Source organism: Anguilla anguilla, chromosome 4 (genome assembly GCF_013347855.1).
Source record: "Anguilla anguilla isolate fAngAng1 chromosome 4, fAngAng1.pri, whole genome shotgun sequence".
In the NCBI taxonomy this organism is placed as follows: domain Eukaryota; kingdom Metazoa; phylum Chordata; class Actinopteri; order Anguilliformes; family Anguillidae; genus Anguilla; species Anguilla anguilla.
In genome coordinates this window covers 60,782,125-60,805,515 of record NC_049204.1, presented here as the reverse complement: position 1 = coordinate 60,805,515, position 23,391 = coordinate 60,782,125, and the positions used below count along the sequence as shown (strand labels likewise).

Sequence of the window (23,391 nt, the reverse complement as noted above, 5' to 3'; positions counted from 1 at the left end):
ATGGCTCTGTCTCTAACCCTCCCTGCTTTTCCTCATCTACATAAACTGCAAAATTACACGTGGAAGATGAAAACAATTTTTTTTTTAATCACCTGTACAGGTGGTAGAGAGAGGCTTCATTAAGACTGAACAACAGGCAGCATTAGTGTGTTCTTTCAGTGACACGGCTTTGAACCAATCGCTGTGCTGTGCCTTAGATGGTAAAACCCATTGGTTGGTTCAAATAAGTCATTGATTGTACGTACGCACAGCAGTTGGACAAAATAACAGAAACCATGTGAGAGGATTTCAACCTTGGGCAGCTACACAGGTGAATCATATCAAGTTTGATGCAAACTTAATATGACTAACCTATCAAAAGTGGAAATGCGTCAGCTACCAAAGAGGTGTGACAGTCAACATTGTGCTATGTTCGTTTCCAAAGCAACATGAGGCAACAAACAGTTCCAAAAAATTCACGTCACCTGTCTTCTGCCGTGTGTTGCATAATTGAACAGAGTTTTGCATAATCATGAGATCTCCAACAAGGTCTAGACACCTTCTGCAATGGCCGACCACAGCCAACCACACACACACACACACACACACCAGGCAGACTGTAGCTTAATGACACACACACCAGCCAGACTGTACCCCGACCCCACACACACCAGACAGACCGTACCCCAACCACACACACATTCCCTGTGAATACGTCTCACAGCTTTATTTAAACGAGGTGACATTACATCATGGCCCACGGCTGCTGGCTCTTGGTCCACTCAAGGTAAATGAGATCATAAAAGTGTGGAGAAGGGGGAAGGGGGGGGGGCTCTTTTTTAGTGGTGGGGTGAGCAATAGTCTCATTGGAATCAAAACATGAGGGGGGGGGGGGACAGAGGGGAGGGTGTCCCAAGGAGGCCATCAAGGTGAGCATGAGTTGGGGCTGGGGTTGGTGTTTGGGTTGGGTGGGGGGGGCTGGAAAATTAAGGAATTATATCTTACTGTCAGGACTCATTTGGTATGGTCTGATGAGGAGCTTTTTAAATTCTGTCTGTTGGGCCAGTGGGTGTGGCTGAGGTGGGATGGGGGTGGGAGCATAGATCAATGCGCCCATCCCCCTCTCCCCCAACCCCTTGCAGGTGAGATGTACAAGGCCGTTAATGCTCATGGATTAACGGAGTGACTGAAATAAATAAGATCAGTCTTGAAATAGGGGGTCAAATTAAAGACCAACATAGCTGACCAATGCATCCCAACTGCCTGCTATTCTGCTATGCGTGTGTGTGCATGTGTCTATGTGAGACGGTGTGTGTGCATGTACGTGTGCATACACATGCGTGTGTGTATTTGTGTGTGCGTCTGTTCATTGCAATTTCTTTGAGTGAGGAAAATGTGTCAAGCACTTTTGATGAAGTGGTGTGTGTATGTGTGTGTGAGTGTGTGTGTTTGCATGTGTGTGTATGTGAGAGAGTGTCTGTGTGTGAGAGAGAGAGTGTGTGTCTATGTGTGTGTGTGTGTGTGTGTGTGAGAGAGAGAGAGAAAGAGAAGCAGACCACTGGAAGTGTGGGGTTGTGTATATGTATGTACGTGTGTGCACATTTATCTGTGCACCTATGAGCAAGTGCATCTACTGGCTTATTTAGAGGAGTAATATTGAGCGAACTGTACCCTCAAAAATAAACAGGGATTCAAAACATATGAAAATCTGTTGCATTTCAAACAGAATTTATGCGTAATTTTGTGTAGTGGACATCTGAAACATGTCAGCAAGTCAAAATCATACGTTTATAGGCAGTTCTCATGAAATTAGGAAAAGTCATGATCAAACAAGCCTCGAGCTGCCAAACAGCGTCTGGGGTCTCCAGTACCCCAAATAGAACATGGAGGATAAACAGAAGTTAATGTTATTAATGACCTATGTACCAAGGTGGGGTGTGTTCTGCACTTGATTGATGTATGTCATCGTTAATGATGGACCAATCCAGTTACTGCATACACAGGAACAGAGGAGCACACAGCGTAATAGAGTCTATCAGAGAGTCAGCAGAATCAGATCCATCAGGATTGAGTAGATTTATCACATATGTGTTTCTAAAGCAGTGACCTGCCACTACCTTCAGTTACGATTCTTCTTTCTGACCTCATAGAGTGCAAAGGTCAACTGGCTGGTTCCTCTCAGTTTCTAATGTCTATCTATTGTGTGCCCATCTTTGTAATGTGGTGATTTTCTCTTCTGGTCCATTTGGTGGCACTGTGCTGAGGATCTGATGTCTCTGTTCATCCAATCATTCAATGAATTCGGCTCTGAGTGCCGCCTTCACCTTCTGCAGGAAGTCAGTCTGCCAGCACTCCAACCTGTGGAAGAAAGAAACACACACTGATCAAGGACCAGCAGGACTGAGTTCAACACAGGAGACATGGAGAAACTCACAGGTTTCGTGCTGAAAACTGACATCTAACTGTAAATGTGTCAAGAGAAGCAAAGACACTGAACACACCCCAGCTTCCACTCATGTGCATTTATAGTTCATGATTAATAGAGCTTTTCTGGTAGCTGTGACACACCTGTGTTACTACACAACTGCAACAGAGGTCAGGTTTATACTGCAGACAGAGCTAAAGACCCTGGTCCTTTACCAATGGAGGAAACCAATCACACTCTTCTCCTGACTCTAGGGGATGATGTCACCCTCTGCAGCAGACTCACATGCTTCTATGAGCTCTGCTTGTACATTATTAGCAATATACATAAAATAGTATGCAAAGCATTTTGGGAAAATTCTCAATTGTATTCTGACATATATGCATTAATTTGTAGCTTTCGTATGTATGTGGTGATTGGTTATTAAATGTTCTGGTGTAAAGTTTTATTCTCAGTGAATAAAGAAACAGACACATGAAGATTGAACAGCAGAAGCTGAAGCACAGGCATGAGGAAACAACAGTCACATTGACACTGCTGGGCACTGAGAAATGATCACATATCCAATGATTCATATTTTCACCAAATAACTGAAAATACACTAAATCCAGCAAATCAGAAAATCACACTAAAAGGCCATACCAGTTTTCTACATGGGGGATGTCAGCGTAGACGACTCTGTCTTCAGCTCCATCGGTTGCAGCCACAGTAAAAACCAGCTTCTGGTCAAAGGCTCTTCGCAGCAGCTTCAGCACCTCCTGACCCTGTTGGCTTTTTGGTAACCAGGCCCATGTATTGATTCCAGTAAAGGGCTTTCCTGGGTTGGGATGGGCCTCCTGGACACAGAATATAACACACAAGGCAAAGGGGACTGTAAAGAAGTAGATTTTATGTACTGTAGGTCTAAGGGCACATGTTTTCAACTCAATTCAGTTTCATTTTATCTGCCAGCTTTATATATACACAATAAAAGACTAAAAAGTGTACACATCACATGAAAACAAGAAATATGAAATTTGTGAATGATTGAACCTGGGGCTGTGTTCAACGTATTCATACAACATATTATAACTTAATTTTGGATGATGCATGTATGAATACAGTGATTGCTGTCTTATGATTATAGTTAAAAAAAAAAAAATTAAATGTGTGCATTTGTATTACAAATAAGGTGTCGTTTGAAATGTTCATTTCTATAGGTGATAAGCATGCATGACTGTTTTTTTTTTAATGTGTTTTGTGGGAGCGCACTGAACTTCAAAGGCTTTTGAGTTTATTTGTTTGTTCTTGGCTGGCATTACATGATTTCTTTAAAATAATATTATGAATCACAATGAACAGTTGTTGTGATCAGTGATTTTTCCTCAATTTCCTCTAATTTGGTTTTCTGTACAAACAAAAAAACAAACAAAAAAACAATTTCCACGTGGATCAGTATCCTTGTTTAATAGTGACTCCTGTACTTGGATATGTATCTGAAAGGGACCCCAGTATTGGGATATGTATCTGAAAGGGACCCAAGTATAGGGATATGTATCTGAAAGGGACCCCTGTATTGGGATATGTATCTCAAAAAGACCCCTGTATTGGGATATGTATTGTACAGTGACCCCTGTATCTGGGTATGTATTGTACAGTGACCCCTGTATCTGGGTATGTATTGTACAGTGACCCCTGTATCGGGGTATGTATTGTACTCTGAGATACCTGACAATAACCAGCATGAGGCTGAACTGCCAAAAACCAAACAAATTAGGCTACAAAAAATATTTTAAAAACTCCACGACAGAAAAAAAACACTGAAACAGCGGTGGGAAGAAGTCCTCAATGGGACGTGATCTCAGAAGAAACTCGGCTATAGAGGGAGAGGAGCACTAGTACTATGAATACCTAAAATATTGGTAACACTTTACAATAAGGCCACATGAATTGGCATTAACTAATGTAGTTGTTAACTAATAACTACTGGAAAGTTCATCTGTACAGGTGTGTTAAGGTATTTGTACATCATTAATTCATACTAACAACTACATTAGTTGATGCCAATTCATACTGGCATGTATTTTTTAATGGTTAACTAATTATAAGTTTATCCTATGATTTGCTCATGTACAAATAATCATGCAACCAATATGTTAGTTAATGTATTTGTTCACTACTTACTAAATTTCATGCTTAATTAATGTATTTGTACATCATTAATCATCATGTTAAAAACTGCATTATTCAATGCCAATTCACATGACCTAATTGTAAAGTGTTATAAAGGGAGGGGCAATGGTGGCCCAGTGGTAGAGCTCCAGCCTGCCACGCCGGCGGCTGGGGTTCGTATCCTGGCCAATGCCCCAAAAATCCGGCCGCTGGGCATGCGCAAGTCAGTGCATGTGTACTGCCGGTCCCAAGCCCGGATAAATGGGAGGGTTGGGTTAGGAAGGGCATCCGGTGTAAAGCGTATGACAAATCAAATATGGGTATCAGGATGATCCGCTGTGGCTACCCCGAACGGGAACAGCCGAAAGAAGAAGAAGAAAAAAACTTCTGTCATAAAGCACCTTGGGTGTTATTTATAACTCCAAAGGTGCATATTGAGACACAGCAGACCAGTATAATGAAATTAAACAGTAGCATGTTGAAGCACTGGTATAATAGACAGCAATGAAATATATTTTTTCTTTGGAAACAGAATGATGAAACAGCTTTGCAGTGACTCTGCATCCAGGTTGCTGCTGCAAAATTACATCTTTCCAAATCACATGAATCCAAGAGTACTGAATTATGAAGAATTATTAATAATCATCAGTTTCTTACCGTCTGTATTCCATTGGGAATATTGTAGGTAATACATAAAAATGTGTTTACATTTTTCACGGTCATCTGTCCCTGTGGCTGGTCTCCCACTACTCTGAGTGCTTTTAGACACACTGGACACTGACGACCCACTCTAGACACAGAGTCACGCAGACAGGCTGCACAGAAGGCATGAGTACACATCAGCCTCTGCTTGTTCTGCCAGGGCTTCATGCAGATAAGACAGGTCTTCACTTCAGCTGCTGTGACTCTAGTTTCTGAAGGCTCTCTGGTCTCAGTGAAGCAGCCATAAATGACCATTGCTCTGCATGCCGTGGAGATCTTAGACATTTCACCCTTGCAGATGTCCTCCAGTCGCTCCTTCAGCTCAGAGACACGTTTCCTCACAGCCTCAAAGGAGATGTGTGGGTTGATAGTGATGCTGGGCAAGTCTCCAGGTCCAGGAGGGACACCAAGAGACTGAGTGCTCTAATGAGAGAGTGAGAGGGAGGGAGAGTGAGAGTGAGAGAGAGAGACAGAGACAGAGAGAGAGAGAGAACATCAGTGTCAAACAGGGTGAGGATTAAGCATCAATGGAGCAAAATTGGGAAGAGTACTGTCAAGTTTGTACAGTCCGTCTGGACAACACTTAACACAAGATAAGAGGATAATAAAAACTGTGTCCTCATGTCCAAAGCAAAAGTCAGAAATTCCAGTCAGATAAAGAATCAGGAACAGCTCCATTAGACAGCTATGTCAAAGCCAGTGATGTTACCTGGAGGAAATGGATGTGATCCTCTGTGTGTGAAAGCTGCTCCAGCTCAATGTCTCTCCTCCTCAGCTCAGAAATCTCCTGCTCCAGTCGCTCCAAATGTCCCTCAGCCCGACTCACTTCAGCCTTCTCCTGATTTCTGATCAGCTCTTTCACCTCAGAGCACCTTCTTTTAATAGAGCAGATCAGCTCAGTAAAGATCCTTTCACTGTCCTCCACTGCCGCCTGTGCAGAGCGCTGTTAGGAGACACAGAGAGAGGAGGGCTGAACATTTTAACTAGGCCTTTCACTCAGGTCTTACTGGAACCCCAGACAGCCTCACAGTGTGGCTCAGTGGGATTGAGCCCCACAGGGCTAGAAAGTGGTCCAACACTGGGCCTAACACTGGCTGATTGGAGAAGAGCCCTGACTGAGCTCTGAAATGGCTCTTCCAGCAGCCAGCTGCTGTCTTCTCCTCTGGTCAGTACCCACCTTGAGTGACTGCACAGCCTGTTTCAGATCCTGCAGCTCCTTCTCTCTCTCCTGGATTCTTTGCTGGAATTTACTCTGTGTCACCCCCAGCTGCTTCTGTGGACATATACCACAGTATCATTATTCTGGTCTGTACTATTGTCAAATTTCCAAAAGGTTTTATACGTAGTGGACAAAGTAAATTTGCTCTTTTTATTTTAGTTGCACGATTGTAAAATTTACAAGGCATATTGGCATTTTCATGAAATATGTCACTGTGTTCCAGTTCATTCAAATACAGTGTCAGGTCTAGCTACCTCAGACCACAACAATGAAAGGTGTACCTTCTGGCCAATTCCCTGTGTCAGCTTCAATTCTTACAACAAACTTTGTAGCCATGGCTTTGAAAGCTGTATCATCAAACACAAAACTGCAAACGTTTCTGCCAGAGTACCTCACAAAGTACTTCACTTTGTTGCAGCTAGCCACTATCTATAGCAGCAGAACAACAGCATCTGTTTATTTGTTATAACTTTAATAAGCTGTTACTTCAAATGACCACTAACATTTTTAACAGTACATTAAATCACACGTTTTTCTTTTTCACAATGTATCAGATACTCCATCTTTCTCGATCCTTTCCCTGCATCAGTACATCTATGGGCAGGATGTCACCTCCACCCATTTCACAATACGCCCATTTACTTAATCACCCCAATAATGACAAGAAAAACATGAATAGGGATATTTCCTTGACAGAAAATCTTGAACGTTAGCAGTCCTCTGTTTACAATTTAATGCATCACTAAACAACAGCACGTGCATTCCCATGAGCTGCAGCATAATGCTAATCTTTTCACCACTGATGCCTCTGTCTTTTACAAAGCTGAGAAAGGTGAATCTTTTCTGTTGATCTCTGCATGCTCTAAGCCATGGCTTCTGTAATAAAAATGCTAAATATGCCAACTCATTTAAACAGCTCAGTTCACTTCCTGTTTTATGTGCTTAATCACTGTCTTGAACTGTCTGGACTTCAAACTTCAAGTCTACTTCATGGATCAGACTTAAAGCTACACAGCTCAGAGAAATAGTGCATTCATACTCTGAAGTACATTCATAATACCTAGTAACGCAAAATATAAATGAAATTAAATTGTCACATTGTATTCCGGATGACTGAAAAAGAATATATGCGTTTGGATACAGGGAGTATTTTGAAAGATGTTTCCACTGTAGAATATATCTTTCATCGTAGAATAAAGTTATTCTCGTGTAGAGGCTTGCTGATTACATTTTCCATTGCTTTGTAACATGTCGTAATGAATGAGTGATTGAGATAACTTTTCCATAGTGCAGTGTTTCCCTGGGTTCCCATTAAAGTTCCGGTCCTTACCTGTTTCTCTGTCCTTTCTTTTGCAACTGAAACTGTATCATGGCCTCTGTGATCTTCAATTGTACAGAGATAACAGATAAACTGCTGATCGGTACGACAGTAAATCTCGAGCGCTTTGTCATGACAAGAGCAGATCTTCTCCTGAAGGTTTCCAGTGGCTTTAACCAGATTATGCTTCTTAAGAGCAGGAGATTCATAGTGAGGCTGGAGATGAGTTTCGCAGTAAGAGGCCAGACACACCAAACAGGACTTGACGGCTTTGCCCTTTCTCCCAGTGCAGAAATCACACTCCACGTCTCCAGGTCCAGCGTAACAGTGAGCAGGAGGAGCAGCTTGGAGTCCTGTCTTCTTCAATTGTTCCACCACTTCATCCAGTAAGGTGTTTTTCTTCAGGACAGGCCTTGAGGTGAAAGTTTCTCTGCACTGGGGACAGCTGTAGACACCAGTATTATCATCCTGATCCCAGCAGCCTTTAATACAGCCCATACAGTAATTATGTCCACAGGGAATAGTCGCTGGATTCTTGAGAATATCCAGACAGATCGAGCAGCTCAACTGGTCCTGAACCAGAAGGCCTGCAGCCTGTGCCATTTTACTGTTCAAATTGACAGCGATTAGTTGTAGTCCAGAATGCAGTGTAGTTTCTCTGAATCTGTTTGAGAAAGAGCAGGAGATATTTCCTGGTTCTGAGCAGACCTCTGCTATTTTACTGTAACACTGACTAAGCCAAAGAGATAAGTTTCGTTTCTCTGAAACTGCGCACTTGAGAGAGAAAAAGTGGGAGTGACTTCCTGTAGGAGGCGTGGTGTTGGACTGTGGCCAGCTTTCAGATCAGAAGTACAGACAGAAAGTGGACTTTCTGTTTGTTTTGTCCAGTTTTTAATATTTACAAATTAATAAATGCTTACAGTAGTTCTGGCTTTAATAGTAACACATGGAAAAACTGCACTTTTTTATGTTATTTTAAAAAGCTATAGATAACAGAGAAACTGGTTGTTCTGTAGGGCACGGTGGCAAAGTGAATGGTACTGTCACCTCACCACAAATTAAGTGCAGAACTGCAACAACAACAAAAATTACAATCATCATGGCAAATAAAACCTTTGTGAACGACGATAGTTGTACATAATACTGTGTACTCATGGATGTATGTCCACAGATGCAGCTGGCAGCGACACAGAGTAAATTCCAGCAGAGAATCCAGGAGAGAGAAAAGGATCTGCAGGATCTGAGACAGGCTGTGCAGTCACTCAAGGTGGGTACTGACCAGAGGAAAAGACAGCTGGCTGCTGGAAGAGCCATTTAAGGGCTCAGTCAGGGCTCTCCTCCAGTCAGCCAGTCAGGAGCTCAGTGTTGGGCCACTTCTTACCCCTGTGGGGCTCAATCCCACTGAGCCACACTTTGGGGAACAGGCTGCCTGGGGTCCCAGTAAGAGCTGAGTGAAAGGCCTAGTTAAAATGTCCTCCTCTCTCTGCGTCTCCTAACAGCGCTCTGCACATGCAGCAGTGGAAGACAGTGAGAGGATCTTTACTGAGCTTATCCGCTCCATTGAAAGAAGGTGCTCTGAGGTGAAAGAGATGATCAGAGATCAGGAGAAGTCTGCAGTGAGTCGGGCTGAAGGACTCCTGGAGCGACTGGAGCAGGAGATTGCTGAGCTGAAGAGGAGAGATGCTGAGCTGGAGCAGCTTTCAACCACAGAGGATCACATCCACTTCCTCCAGGTAACATCACTGGCTCTGACAAAGCTGTCCAATGGAGCTGTTTCTGATTCCTTATTGAACTGGAATTTCTGAATCACGCTGTGGACATTGACTTTCCGTTACCCTCTAATCTTGTGGTCAGTCTTGATTGACTGTTGTTAACCATTTCTTTCGATACTGGTCAGACATCCTTTAGTTATCCTAATGTTCTTCACCTGGATGTTGTATGTTACTCCTCCCTCACTCACTTGACCCCTCCTTGATTGTTACCTTCCCCAGTGTATAAATGTCAGTCTTTTCCACCAGTTCAGCGTCAGAACGTTGATCGAATTCATTGTGCCGATTGTTAGTAAGCCTTTGTCTATCGAGATTCCTGCGACACCCCTTTGTATGACTTCGAGTTTGCCTGCCCCTTTTGGTTTTGTTTGCTTCTGGTTTGACCTTTGCTTTGCCTTGACTTCTCTTTTGCCTGTCCCTTTGTACCTTCGCCACTCTGATCTCCTGGTTTTTGACTTTTCGCCTGTTTTTTCACTATTCTTTTGGAAACTCGATTCGGCACCGTACTCTCTCTGATTACCTGGCTTCGAACCTCGGACTGAATAAAGACAACGTTTTTTGGATTTCCCTGGTCTGCGTGTGGGTCCTTAGAACATCACAGCGCAGTAGTATGTTTGTGTTGGTCAGCTCTCCCATGTAAAAACTCAGATTTTGTTTTACCTTTATATCTCCTCCATTTCAAAACCAATCTCAATGCCAATTTGCAGGTTGACTACAATCACCATGAACTTGCCAACTACTGATTTTGGTAATAGATACATTACACCATTACTATGTTGTGGATTAAATTTGAATGAGACAAAATGTCCATATACTTAACATGGGGAGACACAATGCTAACTTACAAACTCTGGCTAGCTTCTCCAAGTGTGTATAATTTAGTCATTCTAAAGTTCTAAACGAGCATTACTGTAGATGAGAACACCAGGAGAGCGTTATGTCCAGAGATGTTGTCACAGGCAGGCAGGCAGGCAGCAGCAGATACTCACATCGACAGTAGCCATTCGCACTGACTTGCCTAAGTGACAATCACTTCATTTGTGATAAAGTGTCGGATCGAGTAAAGTGAGGGCAACCAAAAGAGACCAGCTAGGTCGGGGGAAAAACACCGAAAACTTAGCTAGTGCAATCCGGGTTGGTCTATTCTGAGTTGCACTCCATCTTCAGGGGCGTGCAATTTAGCTAATCGCTAATAGTGACAGCAGGAGCCAGTCACTCAGTCACACACTGACTCTGTCAGACGTGGATCCAGTAAAGCAAGGGCGAAACCACCATGGTGCTATACTGCGTATGTTTTTGAAAAATATATAATGTAAGCATTTGATAAACTACCATACAATCTAATACGTGTTTTAGGATTATGTTTTGAATTTTATATGGTAATAATTTCCACGGATGGTTTAGTCATAATAATACCAAGTTTTACTAACTAAACCTCCCAGTGCAAAACCTAAGGAAATTAATCACAAAAAGCTATGTTTTCACTTTAATGTTTGCATTAGCCGAAACCCTCAAAAGACAGGAAATTAAATTGATCAGCCCTAACGATATAGAGGTCAGTATGCAATAAATATCCCGATGCAGGGGTCATTATAAAATCATATCTTGATACAAATGAGAATTTTAATATTTAATTGAATAATCATTTGGTAGTGCGAATGCATGAATTTTATGAAATGGAATGTATAGAAACTATAAACAAGACAGAAACCACTGTTTCGATACATGCATCTTCAAAAGTGAACTTATATATTTCTGAGTGCAACCGAGATTAGGCTCAGTCTTTCCCAAATTTCCTATTTCCTGTTTTCCTGTTTCCCTGTTTCCCTCAGTAAAAACCGGCAAATTAAATTAAATTGAAACTTAAATTGAACATCCACACATATGTATATATACATGCACAGTTTCTCTTTTCCCTGTGTGTTACATTCTGTGTTCAGGAGGCCCATCCCAACCCAGGAAAGCCCTTTACTGGAATCAATACACAGGCCTGGTTACCAAAAAGCCAACAGGGTCAGGAGGTGCTGAAGCTGCTGGAAAGAGCCTTTGACCAGAAGCTGGTTTTTACTGTGGCTGCAACCGATGGCGCTGAAGACAGAGTCGCCTTCACTGACATCCCCCGTGCAAGAAACTCGTAGGGCCTTTTAGTGTGATTCTCAAATTTTCAGGATTTTGTGTATTTTTTAAGTTTTCTAATTTTTACATTCAGTGCCTTTGCTTCTCTTTACTCATTTACGGTTTACATGCCTGCACATTTCAACACCAAACCTGTGAGTTTCTCCATGTCTCCTGTGTGGAGCTCAGTCCCACTGCTCTTTGATCAGTGTGCTTTCTTTCTTCCACAGGAGTGAGTGCAGAAAGCCTGGTTTCCTGCAGGAAGTGAAGGCGGCGCTCAGAGCCAAATTCATTGAATGATTGGATGAACAGAGACGTCAGATCCTCAGCACAGCGCCACCAAATGGACAAGAAGAGAAACACTCTGAAAATCACCACATTTCAAAGATGGACACGCAATAGATAGACATTAGAAACGGAGAGGAACCAGCCAGTTGACCCTTGCCGTTTATGAAGTCAGAAAGCAGAATGATAACTGAAGATAGTGGCAGGTCACTGCTTTAGAAACACATATGTGATAAATCTACTCAATCCTGATGGATCTAATTCTGCTGACTCTCTCATAGACTCTATTATGCCGTGTGCGCCTCTGTGCCTTTGTTTGCAGTAGCTGTGTTGGGTCTTCATTAATGATGTCATACAATCATTGGCCTATTTGAACCAATCACTGGACTTTGTCCTCCACAGCGAAACACAGCGATTTGATTCAAAGCAGTGTCACTGAAAGCACACATCAACGCTGCCTGTTGTTCAGTTTTAATGAGGCCTCGCTCTACCACTTTGTTACGTCTGCGTTGCAGCCTGTAAACAGTATGGAGAGACATGAGTTGCTGCCAGGATCCGGTTCAAAGCCCTGACCCTTGCCTACCCTGCAGCCAACAGGACAGCCCCCGTCTACTTGCAGGACATGATTCGATCCTATGTCCCTGCTCGACCACTCCGCTCTGCGGCAGCAGGGCGCCTTGTAACCCCTCCCACCCGACCAAAGGGATCACAGAGCTTCTCCACCCTAGCTCCCCAGTGGTGGAACGAACTCCTCGTCCCTCTCCGAACCTCCCCCTCACTACCCATCTTCCGCCGTGGCCTGAAGACTCATCTCTTCAGACTATACCTAGACTAACCACCACCACGCTGTATATTTCACTCTAAATCCCCCCCCCCCCCCCTTTTTCATGACACTTGTTACATGTTGCCCCATCCCAGCACTTTTTGGTTATTTGTATTTTTCCTAATACTGTAGCTTATTCTTCTGCCTAGTTGGCTTTGCAGAGGTTAGGTCTGAATAGTGTTCACTGTGTGAACTAAACTGTGTTCTTGGCTAGAAATAGCTGTACAAAGTAAGTATTGTATCTTGCTGAACCCGTGTTTAGTAGTTGTCTATGATCATGAAATGCACTTTTTGTACGTCGCTTTGGATAAAAGTGTCTGCCAAATAAATGTAATGTAATGTAATGTGAGTTGGAGTTTTGGGGGTTAGGGTGCACAAAGAAGAGTGAAGTGGTGCACAGTAACATAGAGAAAGGGGAGGCTGCCTGACATAAACCACCCTCCATGTGTATATTTGCTGTTTATGTAAATGGGGTAGAGCAGAGATGGTTAGAGACAGAGCCAAACCCTCAGGCGTATGGGTGGATTCACACATGGGTTGAGAGTCACCGGCCTTGCAGACCGTACCACACTGTGTCTCCTGGTAAAGATGGTTTTAGGATGAGAAGAGTTTAATGTTATAGAAGCATGTCACTCAGATTGTTTTGGTGGAGCTCTGTGTATTACTGTGGAATACATTTTTTTGTATTCCACAGGGGGGGAGGGGGGTTGTTACAAAAGCATGACAGATTATTATGGTGGAAATCTATGTGTTACAATTCTGGGGAGTGGGGAGCTATAAACTGTTAAAAAAAGACTGAGGGAAGCAGGGGCAGGGGGGGGGGCACAAAGTCCACTTTCTGATCGTCTGTTCTGAGCCTGGCCTCAGTCCAACACCACACCTCCTGCAGCAGTGGGTAGAACCTGGAAGTCACTCCCACATTCTCTGTCGAGCAGTTTCAGAGAAACTAAACTTAACTCTGTCTTTATCAGTGTGAGCGATAAAATAGCAGAGACCAGTCTCGGGGTGGGTCTGCTCACAACCAGGAAATATCTGGTTTTGCCTTTATTGTGTTTAAGTGCTCTTGGCTATGAGATACATTATAAAAATGAAAGTATAGTGTTTTTATTATTATTATTATTATTATTATTATTATTATTATTATTATTATTTTTCCCGTATTATTGTGTTTTAGAAGTAATAATTGAGGACTCACTCATGAGCAGAAATAGAGTTCGCTTCCCTTACTGATTAGAATGTTGCAAGAAAACAAGCAATTAAGTACTTTTTTGGAGCAGGCGAGGGGTGGGTTATCGATGAAGAGATTTTGAAAATAAACAATGTCATCTTTTCTTTGGAGTTTGAAAGCATGTTAATTGGTGGTAGCACGAGGGTCATTGTTATTTTCCCCGGTCCCGTTTCTGTTTTAAAACGTTAATGTGTTAACTTTTTTTGTGTGTGTGTGTGTGTGTGTGTGTGTGTGTGCTCCGGAACGCGTCGCTGTTGTTTCAGGGCGTGGCGCGCAGGCCGGTGGCAAAGCCGTCCGCTTCACTGCAAACTCTCAGAAGCCGGACCCGGGGAGTCCGGCTTCTGAGATCAGCAGATCAGGGGAGTTGAGATCAGCTGGAACACTGCGAGGTTCCGGGGCCAGGGGCTGGGGCCATCAATGATTTAGGATTGCTTGTCCGGCCTGGAGACCGACTCCTCCCTCCAGTTTTGAAAGCAAGGATCTCATTCATCCAATTTTGGGCTGGGAGGGCTGCAGTGCCTCCAGGTGTTCAGCAGGCTTAAGCACTCACTTTCAGTCACTCGGCCTAGAGGGTCCACGCTGCCTCTGCTTTACTAAGTCTTCAAGCGGGGGGCGTGATGCTCAAATCCAACTTTATTTTGGATTTTGTTTTGATTACAAATCTAAAATTGCGCAGTAGAAACATTATGGAGGGCACGGCGTATGTGTATATACACCCACCGGCCACTTCATTAGGTGACAGGAGTGGCACCTGGTGTGGTCTTCTGCTGCTGTAGCCCATCTGCTTCAAGGTTTGAAATGTTGTGCGTTCAGAGATGCTCTTCTGCATACCTCGGTTGTAACAAGTGGTTATTTGATTTACTGTTGCCTTTCTATCAGCTCAAACCAGTCTGGCCATTCTCCTCTGACCTCTGCCATCAACAAGGCATTTTCCCCCAGAGAACTGCCGCTCACTGGATATTTTCTCTTTTTCGGACCATTCTCTGTAAACCCTAGAAATGGTTGTGTGTGAAAATCCCAGTAGATCAGCAGTTTCTGAAATACTCAGATCAGCCCGTCTGGCACCAACAACCATGCCACATTCAAAGTCACTTAAATCACATTTCTTCCCAATTCTGATGCTTGGTTTGAACTTCAGCAGATCGTCTTGACCATGTCTACATGCCTAAATGCATTGAGTTGCTGCCACGTGCAGGTGAACAGGTGTACCTAATGAAGTGGCCGATGAGTGTATATATATATATATATATAAAAATATATATTAAATATATATATACGTATAAAATATGTAGATGAAATACATTTTTCAGGCTTTAGAGGTCTGAGATGCATCCACCAATCACAGCTCTTGGTTGGTGATTTCACAGACCAATGATGTGCGACGCTACCAACTCCATTCATGTGGCAGCCCTGCTATACCCCTATAGGCCTGAAGCACGGGAAATTTGGTTGAGTTACATTATAACTATCGGTGGCACGGTGGTGCAGTGGGTAGCACTGCTGCTTCACAGCAAGAAGGTCTTGGGTTTGAATCCCGCCTTGGGCCTTTTTCGGGTGGTCCAGTTTCCTCCCACAGTCCAGAGACATGTAGTGTTTTTATTGGTTTAAAATTCCCAAAACAACCAAAATACATTCTTCTAAAAGTCAAAAACTCATCAAGAAAAATAATCTAAGACAAAAATTGTAAACAAAATTTCAACATCAAAACAAAGAAAAGTCCATTCTTTAAATCAATAAACATCAATACATATGCCTAAAACACAAAATCACAACAACAGTATACATATATATATATAGATATATATATATATATATATATATATATATATATATATATATAGTATTTATTTATTTATTATTTATTTTTAACACAGACATTCTCTGTTAAAAACAGTACATGTACTGGGTATATTTATTTTTTACTAATAAAACTAAATATGAATGCATTCAAAATGATACTGTTTGTATAATGCATCCTTACACTGTCATATTATACTGCATATTTGGTATGTTCTCATCACCCTCAAGAGAAACACATTATTTTTAAGGTGAGCCTCTGTCATTAAGTGGTTTTATACTGAGAAGAAATGTTTATATATAGATATTAAGAAATTTGTGTACATAGTTCCCTGGGAGACAATCCAGAGAGGAAATGATACAGTAACATGGGGAGGGGCTACACTTGCTTGATGTATGACATCATTATTGAAGATCCAATCCAGAAAAGAGGAGCACAAAGAGGAGCATAATAGAGTCTATCAGAGAGTTATTAGAATCAGATCCATCAGGACTGAGTAGATTTATCACATATGTGTTTCTAAAGCAGTGACCTGCTACTATCTTCAGTTACGATTCTGCTTCCTGACCTCATAGAGTGCAAAGGTCAACTGGCTGGTTCCTCTCGATCTCTAATGTCTGTCTATTGTGTGCCCATCTTTGTAATGTGGTGATTTTCTCTTCTGGTCCATTTGGTGGCGCTGTGCTGAGGATCTGATGTCTCTGTTCATCCAATCATTCAATGAATTTGGCTCTGAGTGCCGCCTTCACCTTCTGCAGGAAGTCAGGCTTTCTGCACTCACTCCTGTGGAAGAAAGAAACACACACTGATCAAAGAGCAGCGGGACTGAGCTCTACACAGGTGACACGGAGAAACTCACAGGTTTGGTGGTGAAAAGTGTTGCCATGTAACTGTAACTGTGTAAAGAGAAGCAAAGACGCTGAACACACTCCAGCTTCCACTCATGTGCATTTATACTTTATGATTAATAGAGCTTTTCTGGTAGCTGTGACACACCTGTGTTACTACACAACTGCAACAGAGGTCAGGTTTATACTGCAGACAGAGCTAAAGACCCTGGTCATTCACCATGGAAACCAATCACACTCTTCTCCTGACTCTAGGGGATGATGTCACCCTCTGCAGCAGACTCACATGCTTCTATGAGCTCTGCTTGTACATTATTAGCAATATATATAAAATAGTATGCAAAGCATTTTGGGAAAATTCTTAATTGTATTCTGACATATGCATTAATTTATAGCTTTCGTATGGATGTGGTGATTGGTTATTAAATGTTCTGGTGTAAAGTTTTATTCTCAGTGAATAAAGAAACAGACACATGAAGATTGAACAGCAGTAGCTGAAGCACAGACATGAGGAAACAACAGTCACATTGATACTGCTGGGCACTGAGAAATGATCACATATCCAGTGATTCATATTTTCACCAAATAACTGAACATACACTAAATCCAGCAAATCAAAAAATCACACTAAAAGGCCCTACACGTCTCTTGTATGGGGGATGTCATTGAGGATGACTCTGTCTTCAGCTCCATCGGTTGCAGCCACAGTAAAAACCAGCTTCTGGCCAAAGGCTCTTCGCAGCAGCTTCAGCACCTCCTGACCCTCTCGGCTTTTTGGTAACCAGGCCGATGTTTGGATTCCAGTAAAGGGCTTCCCTGGGTTGGGATGGGCCTCCTGGACACAGAATTTAACACACAAGGCAAAGGGGACTGTAAAGAAGTAGATTTTATGTACTGTAGGTCTAAGGGCACATGTTTTCAACTCAATTCAGTTTCATTTTATCTGCCATCTTTATATATACACAATAAAAGACTAAAAAGTGTACACATCACATGAAAACAAGAAATATGAAATTTGTGAATGATTGAACCTGGGGCTGTGTTCAACGTATTCATACAACAACATATTATAAGTTAATTTTGGATGATGCATGTATGAATACAGTGATTGCTGTCTTATGATTATAGTTTTTTTTTTTTTAATTAAATGTATGCATTTGTATTACAAATGAGGTGTTGTTTGAAATGTTCATTTCTATAGGTGATAAGCATGCATGACTGTTTTCTTTTTAATGTGTTTTGTGGGAGCGCACTGAACTTCAAAGGCTTTTGAGTTTATTTGTTTGTTCTTGGCTGGCATTACAGGATTTCTTTAAAATAATATTATGAATCACAATGAACAGTTGTTGTGATCAGTTATTTTTCCTCTATTTCCTCTAATTTCGTTTTCTGAACAAAAAAAAAACAAAAAAAAACAATTTCCACATGGATCAGTATCCTTGTTTAATAGTGACTCCTGTACTGGGATATGTATCTGAAAGGGACCCCAGTATTGGGATATGTATCTGAAAGGGACCCCTGTATTGGGATATGTATCTCAAAAAGAACCCTTGTATTGGGCTATGTATCTCAAAAAGACCCCTGTATTGGGATATGTATTGTACAGTGACCCCTGTATCTGGGTATGTATTGTACAGTGACCCCTGTATTGGGATATGTACTGTACAGTGACCCCTGTATCTGGGTATGTACTGTACCGTGACCCCTGTATCTGGGTATGTATTGTACAGTGAACCCTGTTTCGTGGTGTGTATTGTATAGTGACCCTTGTATCTGGGTATGTACTGTACAGTGTCTCCTGTATCGGGGTATGTATTGTACAGTGACCCCTGTATCGGGGTATGTATTGTACAGTGACCCCTGTATCTGGGTATGTACAGTACAGTGACCCCTGTACCGGGGTATGTATTGTACAGTGACCCCTGCATCGGAGCATGTATTGTACTCTGAGATACCTGACAATAACCAGCATGAGGCTGAACTGCCAAAAACCAAACAAATTAGGTTACAAAAAATATTTTAAAAACTCCACGACAGAAAGAAAAAACACTGAAATAGTAGTGGGAAGAAGTCCTCAATGGGAAGTGATCTCAGGAGAAACCCGGCTATAGAGGGGGAGGAGCACTAGTACTATGAATACCTAAAATATTGGTAACACTTCACAATAAGGTACAAAAAAGTTCATCTGTACAGGTTTGTTAAGGTATTTGTACATCATTAATTCATACTAACAACTATGTTAGTTGATGCCAATTCATATTGGGATTTTAAAAAAGCAATTCATGTACTTGTTAATGGTTAACTAATTATAAGTTTATCCTATGTTTTGCACATGTACAAATAATCATGCAACTAGTTAGTGTATTTGTTGACTACTGACTAAATTCCATGGTTAATTAATGTATTTGTACATCATTAATTCATTTTAACAACTGAATTATTCATGTGACCTTATTGTAAAGTGTTACTAAGTGTTATAAAGCACATTGGGTGTTATTTATAACTCCCAAGGCACATATTGAGACACATCAGACAAGTATAATGAAATGAAACCGTAGTATGTTCAGGCACTGCATTCTATTCCTGGGATAATAGAAAGCAATGAAATGTATTTTTTCTTTGGAAACCGAATGATGAAACAGCTTTGCAGTGACCTTACAGAAATTACATATCTTTCCAATTCACATGAATACAAGAGTACAGAATTGTGAGGAATTCTTGAATAATCATCAGTTTCTTACCGTCTGTATTCCACTGGGAATATTGTAGTGAACATTAAGTCCAAAAACGTTCCTCGTTTCCACTGTCATTGTTCCCTCTGGCTGGTTTCCCACTACTGTGAGTGCTTTTAGACACACTGGACACTGACGACCCACTCTAGATACAGAGTCACGCAGACAGGCTTCACAGAAGGCATGAGTACACATCAGCCTCAGCTTGTTCTGCCAGGGCTTCATGCAGATAAGACAGGTCTTCACTTCAGCTGCTGTGCCTCTGGCTTCTGAAGGTTCCCTAGTCTCAGTAGAGCAGCCATAAATGCCTATTGCTCCGCATGCCTTGGAGATCTTAGACATTTCACCCTTGCAGATGTCCTGCAGTCGCTCCTTCAGCTTAGAGACACATTTCCTCACAGCCTCAAAGGAGATGTGTGGGTTGATAGTGATGCTGGGTAAGTCTCCAGGTCTAGCAGGGACACAGAGAGACTGAGAGCTCTAATTAGAAAGTGAGAGAGAAAGAGAGAGAGAGAGAGAGAGAGAGAGAGAGAGAGAGAGAGGATTAAGCATCAGTGGAGCAGAATTGGGAGTAATACAACGCTTAGCACAAGATAAGAGGACAACAAAAACTGTGTCCTCATGTCCAAAGCATAAGTCAGAAATTCCAGTCAGATAAAGAATCAGGAACAGCTCCATTAGACAGCTCTGTCAAAGCCAGTGATGTCACCTGGAGGAAATGGATGTGATCCTCTGTGTGTGAAAGCTGCTCCAGCTCAGCATCTCTCCTCCTCAGCTCAGCAATCTCCTGCTCCAGTTGCTCCAGGAGTCCTTCAGCCCGACTCACTTCAGCCTTCCCCTGATCTCTGATCAGCTCTTTCACCTCAGAGCGCCTCCTCTCAATGGAGCGGATCAGCTCAGTAAAGATCCTTTCACTGTCCTCCACTGCTGCCTGTGCAGAGCGCTGTTAGGAGACACAGAGAGAGGAGGGCTGAACATTTTAACTAGGCCTTTCACTCAGCTTACTGGAACCCAAGACAGCCTGTTCCCCACAGTGTGGCTCAGTGGGATTGAGCCCCACAATGCTGGAAAGTGGTCCAACACTGGGCCCAACACTGGCTGACTGGAGGAGAGCCCTGACTGAGCTCTGAAATGGCTCTTTCAGCAGCCAGCTGCTGTCTTCTCCTCTCGTCAGTACCCACCTTAAGTGACTGCACAGCCTGTCTCAGATCCTGCAGCTCCTTCTCTCTCTCCTGGATTCTCTGCTGGAATTTACTCTGTGTCACCCCCAGCTGCTTCTGTGGACATATATCAATCATTCCACAGTATCATTATTCTGGTCTGTACTATTGTCAAATTTCCGAATGTGGACAAAGTATATTTGCTCTTTTTCTTTTAGTTGCACTATTGTAAAATTTACAAGGCATATTGGCATTTTCATGAGATATGTCACTGTGTTCCAGTTCATTCAAATACAGTTTCAGGTCTGGCTACCTCTGACCACAACAATGAAAGGTGTACCTTTTGGCCAATTCCCTGTATCAGCTTCAATTCTTACAACAAACTTTGGAGCCATGGCTTTGAAAGCTGTATCATCAAACACAAAACTGCAAACGTTTCTGCCAGAGTAGCTCACAAAGTACTTCACTTTGTTGCAGCTAGCCACTATCTATAGCAGCAGAAAAACAGTGTCTGTTTATTTGTTATAACTTTAATAAGCTGTTACTTCAAATGACCACTTACATTTTTAACAGTACATTAAATCACACGTTTTCCTTTTTCACAATGTATCAGATACTCCATCTTTCTCGATCCTTTCCCTGCATCAGTACATCTATGTGCAGGATGTCACCTCCACCCATTTCACAATACGCCCGTTTGCTTAATCACCCCAATAATGACAAGAAAAACATGAATGGGGATATTTCCTTGACAGAAAATCTTGAATGTTAGCAGTCCTCTGTTTACAATTCAATGCATCACTAAACAACAGCACATGCATTCCCATGAGCTGTAGCATCATGATAATCTTTTCACCACTGATGCCACTGTCTTTTACAAAGCCGAGAAAGGTGAATCTTTTTTGTTGATCTCTGCACGCTCTAAGCCATGGCTGCTGTAATAAAAATGCTAAATATGCCAACTCATTTAAACAACTCAGTTCACTTCCTGTTTTATGTGCTTAATCACTGTCTTGAACTGTCTGGACTTCAAACTTCAAGCCTACTTCATGGATCAGACTTAAAGCTACACAGCTCAGAGAAATAGTGCATTCATACTCTGAAGTACATTCATAATACCTAGTAATGCAAAATATAAATTAAATTAAATTGTCACATTGTATTCCGGATGACTGAAAAAGAATATATGCGTTTGGATACAGGGAGTATTTTGAAAGATGTTTCCACTGTAGAATATATCTTTCATAGTAGAATAGAGGAAGCAAGTTATTCTCGTGTAGAGGCTTGCTGATTACATTTTTCCAAGTCCATGTCATAATGAATGAGTGATTGAGAGGACTTTCCATAGTGCAGTGTATTCCAAGGTTCCTATTAAAGCCAGCACTAAGCATAAAGTGATAAATTCCAGTTCTTACCTGTTTCTCAGTCCTTGCTGTTGCAACTGAAGCTGTATCATGGCCTCTGTGATCTTCAATTGTACAGAGATAACAGATAAACTGCTGATCGGTGCGACAGTAAATCTCGAGCGCTTTGTCATGACGAGAGCAGATCTTCTCCTGCAGGTTTTCAGTGGCTTTGACCAGATTATGCTTCTTAAAAGCAGGAGATTCATAGTGAGGCTGGAGATGAGTTTCGCAGTAAGAGGCCAGACACACCAAACAGGACTTGACGGCTTTGCACTTTCTCCCAGTGCAGACATCACACTCTACGTCTCCAGGTCCAGCGTAATAGTGAGCAGGAGGAGCAGCTTGGAGTCCTGTCTTTTTCAGTTGTTCCACCACTTCATCCAGTAAGGTGTTTTTCTTCAGAACAGGCCTCAGGGTGAAGGTCTCTCTGCACTGGGGACAGCTGTAGACACCAGTATGATCACCCTGATCCCAGCAGCCCTTAATACAGCCCATACAGTAATTATGTCCACAGGCAATAGTCACCGGATCCTTGAGTATATCCAGACAGATCGAGCAGCTCAACTGGTCCTGATCCAGAAGACCTGCAGCCTGTGCCATTTTACCGCTCAAATTGACAGAGATTAGTTGTTGTCCAGAATGTAGTGTAGTTTCTCTGAATCTGTGTTAGAAGAGCAAGAGATATTTCCTGGTTCTGAGCAGACACACCTATATAATGGCCTCGGCTGTTTTACTGCTCACACTGGCAGAGACAAAGAGATACGTTTTGTTTCTCTGAAACTGCGTGACAGAATCTGGGAGTGACATCTTGGCTCTATCTCTAGTTCTCTCGGCTTTTGTTTGCATAAACTGAAAAAACATACCAGGATGGTGGACTCCCTTTAAAAAAACATTCACCTTCGTATGTTGACACTCCCATTTATGTTATTTGTTCGCACATCTATGTTCATTATTGGTAGTATATATGTGTATATATGTGTATGTTCTGTATATGTGCGTATATGGATGCATGTATTTTGTATGTGTATACATGTTTGTCTTTTTTTAATTATTTTAAATATGTCATTGTTGTGCACATGTCACTCTACAAACTGGACAGGTGAATGTTTTTTTTTTGTTTTTTTTTGTCTGTTTGATGAGTCCCACCATCCACGTGTAATTTTGCAGTTTATGTAGATGAGTCCACTTTCTGATCGTCTGTTCTGAGCCTGGCCTCAGTCCAACGCCACACCTCCTGCAGCTGTGGGTAGAACCAGGAAGTCACTCCCCCTCTCTCTGTCGAGCAGTTTCAGAGAAACGAAACTTAACTCTGTCTTTACCAGTGTGAGCGGTAAAATAGCAGAGACCAGTCTCGGGTTGGGTCTGCTCAGAACCAGGAAATATCTAGTTTTGCCTTTATTGTGTTTAAGTGCTCTTGGCTATGAGATACATTA

General features: G+C 42.1%; 2 protein-coding genes and 1 long non-coding RNA gene across 4 annotated transcripts in view; 1 reads left to right on the top strand and 2 right to left on the bottom strand.

Annotated features, from left to right (window-relative positions):
* Positions 1-1,690: 1,690 nt before the first annotated feature.
* LOC118225482 (E3 ubiquitin/ISG15 ligase TRIM25-like) lies at positions 1,691-22,720 on the bottom strand. The gene is made up of 7 exons (XM_035413946.1): positions 22,663-22,720; positions 7,807-8,502; positions 6,435-6,530; positions 5,967-6,200; positions 5,213-5,680; positions 3,047-3,240; positions 1,691-2,337 (listed from the first exon to the last, which is right to left on the bottom strand). The coding sequence occupies exons 2-7, from the start codon at positions 8,395-8,397 to the stop codon at positions 2,268-2,270; spliced, it is 1,653 nt and encodes a 550-aa protein (XP_035269837.1). The 5' UTR covers positions 8,398-8,502; positions 22,663-22,720; the 3' UTR covers positions 1,691-2,267.
* On the top strand, positions 10,169-12,248 carry LOC118225508. Its single transcript, XR_004764838.1, has 2 exons — positions 10,169-11,697; positions 11,909-12,248. It is a non-coding gene; the product is annotated as an uncharacterized LOC118225508 (long non-coding RNA).
* The window catches only part of LOC118225477 (E3 ubiquitin/ISG15 ligase TRIM25-like), an 81,799-nt gene continuing 74,702 nt past the window's right edge, over positions 16,295-23,391 (bottom strand). The window contains exons 1-6 of one of the 2 annotated variants that reach the window (XM_035413940.1): positions 21,968-22,651; positions 20,574-20,669; positions 20,102-20,335; positions 19,402-19,872; positions 17,302-17,495; positions 16,295-16,595 (exon numbers count right to left, since the gene is read on the bottom strand). In XM_035413940.1, the coding sequence (XP_035269831.1) occupies positions 16,526-16,595; positions 17,302-17,495; positions 19,402-19,872; positions 20,102-20,335; positions 20,574-20,669; positions 21,968-22,558 (1,656 nt within the window). In that variant the 5' untranslated portion in view covers positions 22,559-22,651 and the 3' untranslated portion in view covers positions 16,295-16,525. Of the gene's footprint in view, positions 16,596-17,301; positions 17,496-19,401; positions 19,873-20,101; positions 20,336-20,573; positions 20,670-21,967; positions 22,652-23,391 lie in introns of those variants that run through there. The other variant, XM_035413937.1, reaches the window with a different exon arrangement.